Source organism: Argiope bruennichi, chromosome 9, assembly GCF_947563725.1.
Source record: "Argiope bruennichi chromosome 9, qqArgBrue1.1, whole genome shotgun sequence".
Lineage (NCBI taxonomy): Eukaryota > Metazoa > Arthropoda > Arachnida > Araneae > Araneidae > Argiope > Argiope bruennichi.
The window spans coordinates 72138351-72145059 of record NC_079159.1 but is presented as its reverse complement, the minus strand read 5'-3'; the positions used below and the strand labels follow the sequence as shown (position 1 = coordinate 72145059).

Here is a 6709-nt window from a genome sequence, read left to right as displayed (position 1 = left end):
CTTTTCATGACATTATGTACCTTGATACAATATGCATTATTTAATTTCAATAAAGGAACAACTGAAAAAGAAAAGTTTTATAATTTAAAGGTATGTTAATCATACAATTAAGAGACTGAAATTATGTCATATTGTAAGAATTAAAGAAACAAACATAATTTCACATTTATTACTTTATTGTTTTTAGAATATAAATAGAAGTATTTCTAATATTGGTGCATACACAGTATGATATATTGAAGTGTTGATAAATTACATAAGGAGATATAAAAAAAACAGAACATTGTTTATAGTACTTGACAAATTATCCACATCATGTAAAATACTTTGCAAAACAGGAATCCATAAAACATAGTATTTTTTAAAAATAAATCAGTAAAAAATTTACAAAAACAAATTATCATAATCTTTTTAATGAAATAAATTATAAAATTCATTTAGAAAATATTTAGATTGAAACAAAGAAATAGTTTAAACACTTCTTCAATGTGAAAAAGGCACAGTGCATAAATCATACAAGCAATAACTTTATACATCCACAGATAATATTTAAAAAATACAGAACATTTATATTCACATATTAATTATTGAAGCATTTCAAATTAAATATTTTGGTTTATAAAAAATCATTTTTTTATAAAATTAAATACTAAAAAAATCTTAAATTTTATTAATGAGCATTTGAAACATTTTATTTTCAGATCTTCAATACTTTAAATGATCATACACAATACAAATATACCACATCCTTCTTGCGTTTTATTACAAAAAAATTTATTATATGTAGTTTGAAGGCAGGATACTAGTGGGAAAATTTTCATACCCAATTGAACCAAATTTATATAAAGCTTAAAGAATTACTCATTTGGCACAGAAGCTAAGGGAAAAACTAATTATACATAAATAGTACAGAGAGTTAATAAAATTTTAATATTGAGCTGAACTGTTACAATTTTTAAAAAATATCCCACTTTATGGAAAAGATCATTATTTTTCAAAAACCAAGTAATGCAAGGTCAACAATTAAGGAGCTCTTTAATTTCTGGTTTCTCAGCAGCTGTTATATAGTCTACTCCATCAGGGGTTTGACCAGATTTTGAAGCTCCCTAAAAAATTGAAAAGATTTTGAATTTAAAACTTATTTTAAACTTAAAAAAAAAGGGCTAAGAAAAATACAGTAGAAAATCTAGCAACATTTTATATATTAGAAAGTTTTTAAAATGTATTTTCATTCCCAATTTAACCAAGCAATCTAGGAAGAGATAAAACTAGTGAGGAACAAGTAGTTCTGAATGTAATAATAGTATATAGTTTTTTTTTTTTTTTTTTTTAAACCTTGCACCCTGGTTGAAATACTTTAAAAAGGTCACTGATACATTTTTTTTTTTTTCTTTTTGATCTGAACCACATACAATCTCAAAGAATATGCAACATCCGAGATTAGTGAGTATACTTTACTATTTTAATGTAGTTATTTACAGATGTTATGATACATTTAAGAATAGTTCTTTTCTTAACATTTATATCTCGCCATCTTCATAAAAATTAAAGCTGTTTAATTTAATTTATTTTTGCATATATAAAATGAAACATGAGCAGAAATAACAATTTTTACATTTTCTATTATAAATATATTTAATTTACACACAATCAAAATTTTCATACAGTTTTAAAATAATAGGATGCAGTATAATAAATAATTTAAAAATAATAAGTGCAGAATTAGACAAAAAAAAAGTTATAATTATTGGTCAATTTAAATTCTTTAAAAGCATGCTGGTAATAAGGACACAAGAATACACAAAAATTTATTCATAGATGTAATTAAATCATTATCTTAAAAAGTGAAATTAAAATCAATTTTTTGCTTGATCAATTATTATTTTACATAGAAAATTATCTTGTGTAATTGAGTTTGGAAAAAAAAAAAATCTTTCAATGATGATAAATTCAAACACCATATATATGATAAATTACATGTAAGAAAAAAATTAGGACAATTAAAAAAAAAAAAAAAAAAAAAAAAAAAAAGAACTTTTTAACAAGAAATCAGTATAACACTTTTTGCTACTAAATTTCATCTATACAGAAACAGTGTACTATAATTTATTTATTATTTTGATTATTTAAACATCAATAAAAATCATAATAAATTTAAAACACAAGATTATTTTAAATTTCAAACCTAAATAAAAACCTTAAAAATTTAAAACACAAGATTATTTTAAATTTCAAACCTAAATAAAAACCTTAAAAATTTAAAAAAGTTTACTTACTTTATCCAACATTAATTTGACACAACTAGTGTGGCCCTCCCAGATTGCAGCAAGTAATGGACTTATTCCATGTTTATCTTTTGCCTAAAAATAAAAACAAAATAATATGCTTAATTTTTAATAAAATAATTCTATTATTATTCTTTAAAGATCACTACTGGGTATGGCATACCACTAAACATTTAAAAATCTCTCATACTTAATGCAAGGCAATGCAAGCAACAGAAGTTGAATGATCTTGCAAGTATTTCCATGGACAATAAAAACAATGCTAACTAAGAATAACAATGTCTTCATCCAAAAGAAAGTTATATTAAGCTATTTAATTATGTTTACATATTTATTTTTAACAAGACAAGAATTTTGTTAGCAAATTCGTACATATTTACTTTTAAAGGAACAAACAAAAAAAAAAAAAAAAAAAAAAAAAAAAAAATTACTTATATACTTTAACTAGCAAACACAAATCTGGCCTTTTAGATTTCATTATTTCTCTTTTGTTAAAAAAAAAAGAAGAAAAAAAAGGACAATTTACAAACTATTTAGTTATATTCTGTACTTCATGAATGATTTAGGAGAATGATTTAAAGCAATTGCAGAGGGAGTCAAATATATCTTATGTGTGTACTGAGTACTTCAGATATATATTATATTATGAGTGCAAACGAAGGCAAATGCAAGCAACAGAAGTTGAATGATCTTGCAAGTATTTCCATGGACAATAAAAACAATGCTAACTAAGAATAACAATGTCTAAATGCAATTTACTTGCAAAAAATATTCATATATTGAGAGCATTTTTAAAATTTTGTTAATAGAAGACCCATAACAGAATAATTATTTAAAAACTTCAGATTATAACTGAATGCTTCAAAAGTGGGTACATATTGTAACAAAAAACATTGTCACCAAAAAAAATTTGACTTCCTATTTTAATTTGGATAGACACCAAAGAATTATCCCTGAGAGTGAAAAATGACACATGGATCCGAAACGATTCTAAAATTTATATCGACTGAATTAGAATATTTTAATATTTATAAATTAGTGTTTGTAATGTGAACAATAGTAGTAAATTAATGATTTGCACTAAGAAATATTCGGATTGTTGACCGAGTACACTTGCTCATATATTACAATATACTTAAGAGTTTAATAGATAAATTCAATACACAAATATTAAATCATAAAACTACAATAAACTATCCAATGCATGTTAAAAACAAGTAGGTATGAGGGGAAAAGCTCAAATAAGTTAAAGGCTCATTTCATAAATCTTCATAGATCCATGAAACGGCCAATTAGATCTTGGAAATAAAATTTATTTATTTTGAAGGGTCCCCCCCCCACATCTAGGAAAAACAACCAATTTAAAGTAAGAAAAATTGATATGAAATGTTTGAAATATAATTTAACACATCCTAAAAAAATACCATCAAGCTTTTATTATTGAAAAACGAAATAAAAATATGAAAACAAATTCACACTTAGATAGAAAATTTTCATTTTAAATAGACACTGATGATAATTTTAAATTTGGTTAAATTTTAACATTTGTACATAAAATTTCTATGCTAACAATAGATTATAATTCCAAAAACTTTCCCATTTTTTTTAAATGTGTGTACAAAATCATTTTTTCAGGAAAGCAAGGGATTTATGCAATACAAAATGTTTCAAATTTAAAAATATGTTGGCAAGAAAATTAATCATTGCTTTTATAACAGCTGTAGTTATCTCTTATCAGACATGCTTAATATTGGAATTGTTAAAACCATATGGATTTTGGCAGGTTATCAATAACTTTACAGACAGTTTTGATAACATTCATGCAATAAAATATTAAATTTTTAAAAATTTAATTTTGAGATTTTTTTTGTGTTGTCTTTTTAATCAAATAATTTATTATATATTTAATAAAACTCATATTTTGCAAAGAATTTATTATTGTTACAACATATTTTTACAATAACATAATCCTGTTGAAAGAATTTAAAAAAGTTTTAGTTAAATATCTTGTCTAATTATCATAAAATTTCAACTAAAATACTGTTAGTTAATTATTTTTTACTAAATGAAAATTTTTAATCAACTTAATTTCTACTATGTTGTCCCCCCTCCCCTTCCCTTCTAATCAACTGGAGAATACAATGTCACTTTACAATATTCTCATGCCATATAAATTAAGTATGTGTGTAACTAAGAGACAACCTTTGATAAAAAAAAAATGTATATCAAATTTTAATAAGCAATAGAAATACTAGGCATTCAAATATTGCACCCAGATGCCTTTTACAACAAGTAAAAATAGTGCTCTAACAACAATTAATATAACTTGCTTCTTATAGAATTTTTTTTGGACGTACCTTAAAAGTTATAACAAAATACACCACACCTCATTTTACTTATAATTTATATATGCTCTAGCTTAAGATAACACAGTTGATCAAGGTGTATGCTTTACAAGAACACAAAAAAAAAATGAAATTTATGTAATACAGGCAACTATCAATATATTAAAAGGAACTGATTACTATTTGATAACATTTGATGAAACTTACTTCAATATTAGCCCCTTTATCAATTAAATAACTTAAAACTTCTGTTTGTCCATAATCTGCAGCATAATGAATAGGTAATCTGCCATCTATGCTTGTATTAACATCAATTCCCTATGTTTAAAAAGAAGAATCAGTTTATATATATATATATATATATATATATATATATATATATATTCCTATAAAAATAATAAACACTTTGTTTAATGATAATGCAACAGTTATTCTTAACAAAATTATCTAACATTTCAATCATGTTCATAATTTCATAGATATTCATCTTCTATCTAAATAATACTTTAGTTCAATTATCTTAAAGTATCATAAAATTTACAACTTTAAATTTTCTACAACTAAATAAATAAAACTAATGTATCAGTTTTCCTACTCATGCAGAAATTCTAGAGAAAAAACAAATAATAAAAAAGATGATTCTAATGATGCAGAGAAGGGAGAAAATAATACAAAGAATACCGAAAGAGGCATAATATTCATGGAAAGCTTGAATAAAGTCAATTACTCAAACTTCCCATATATTGCCTGAAAGTTGATGTAATGAATGAATAAATATTACAGTCGTTAAACATTTATTCATTTGTTACATATAAATATAATAAATATATTTTATAAATTACTTGGTATTGCAAATAAGCTTTTTCACAATCAAAAAAAGGAGAGAGGAGGAAGAGTTGTATTTCTTATCAACTACATTAAACATATTTCAAAACTACAAATCAAATCAAACTATATGCAATAATACTTTATCTTTATGACGGTTTGATAAAAAAAAAAATGCCAATATCTGAAATTTTAAGTCAGTTGAGGTAAAATATTTAACCTTATAAAAAAGTAATGTTTTCATATTCTAAAAACATATTTCTCAATTTTTTAATGAAAAACAAGAAAAAATAAGAAAGAAAGCTTACGTTAAATTTAAAAAGTAGCAGGTGTCTAATGATTAAAAAAAAAACTTTATTTTAATTTTAAAATAATTTTTAATCAAAGAAGCAATGCGTTATATTCACTGAAAAATAATTTTTTAAAAATCTTATAAAGTAGTTAGAACAATAAGAGAATTTAATAAAAATGAAACAAAAAACTTTTTTTTTAAACCGTTACAATGTTGATAAGACAATGTCGGCGGGTTTCGCTTTCCCTTTAAGGTGTTAAAAGAAAGCTGAAACCGGCGTTTAGAGCCAGAAACGTATAGATACACCCGATTTTTTCTCCCACTTCGCGATTTACAAAACTATTTAAACTCAGCAAATATTTTCAATTACAATGTACGAAAACGATACTATACAAAGATATTCAACAATTTTGAAGTACAGACTGACAACAGTAGAATTCAATAACTCTTTAATGAAAATAAATAAAAATGTTACCTTGTTTTCAACAAAATCTTTGACTTGTTCTAAATCACCATTTGTTAAACTCCATAAAAAGTCACTCATTTTTTCAATATTGAAATGACTTTACACCTAAAAAAGCAGAAGCCCTAGATGTAACCAAAATGGGAGTTAGAAAAACAAAACAATTTTTGACGCGGTTAGAGTGAACTCAAATGACTCAATCTGGCGTATTGAAAAATATCGTTATGAATCAGATCAATTTTCCGGTAGTGACTTTTTTTTTTTTTTTTTTTTTTTTTTTGCCTTAATTGACTTTTTAATTATAAAGTATTTCATTCTATAAAATATTAAAATATATTTAAGAAAATCTTCAAATAAAATGGTTATTGCTTTTTAGGAACAGCAGAATTTTCTTTAAGTGGTAATCATCTTCTCACATGGTGATCTGAACATGATCTATATGCAAGTTTATGTTTCATTCCTAAAGAATTCTTCTTTAAAGACTTATGATACTGTCACA

The 6709-nt window shown here is 23.9% G+C and overlaps 1 protein-coding gene across 1 annotated transcript; it reads right to left on the bottom strand.

Annotated features, from left to right (window-relative positions):
- Nucleotides 1-247: 247 nt before the first annotated feature.
- LOC129984266 (myotrophin-like) lies at nt 248-6400 on the bottom strand. Its single transcript, XM_056094111.1, has 4 exons — nt 6223-6400; nt 4838-4948; nt 2277-2360; nt 248-1106 (listed from the first exon to the last, which is right to left on the bottom strand). Exons 1-4 carry the CDS (start codon nt 6289-6291, stop codon nt 1017-1019), a joined length of 354 nt encoding a protein of 117 aa, XP_055950086.1. The 5' UTR covers nt 6292-6400; the 3' UTR covers nt 248-1016.
- Nucleotides 6401-6709: the final 309 nt, after the last annotated feature.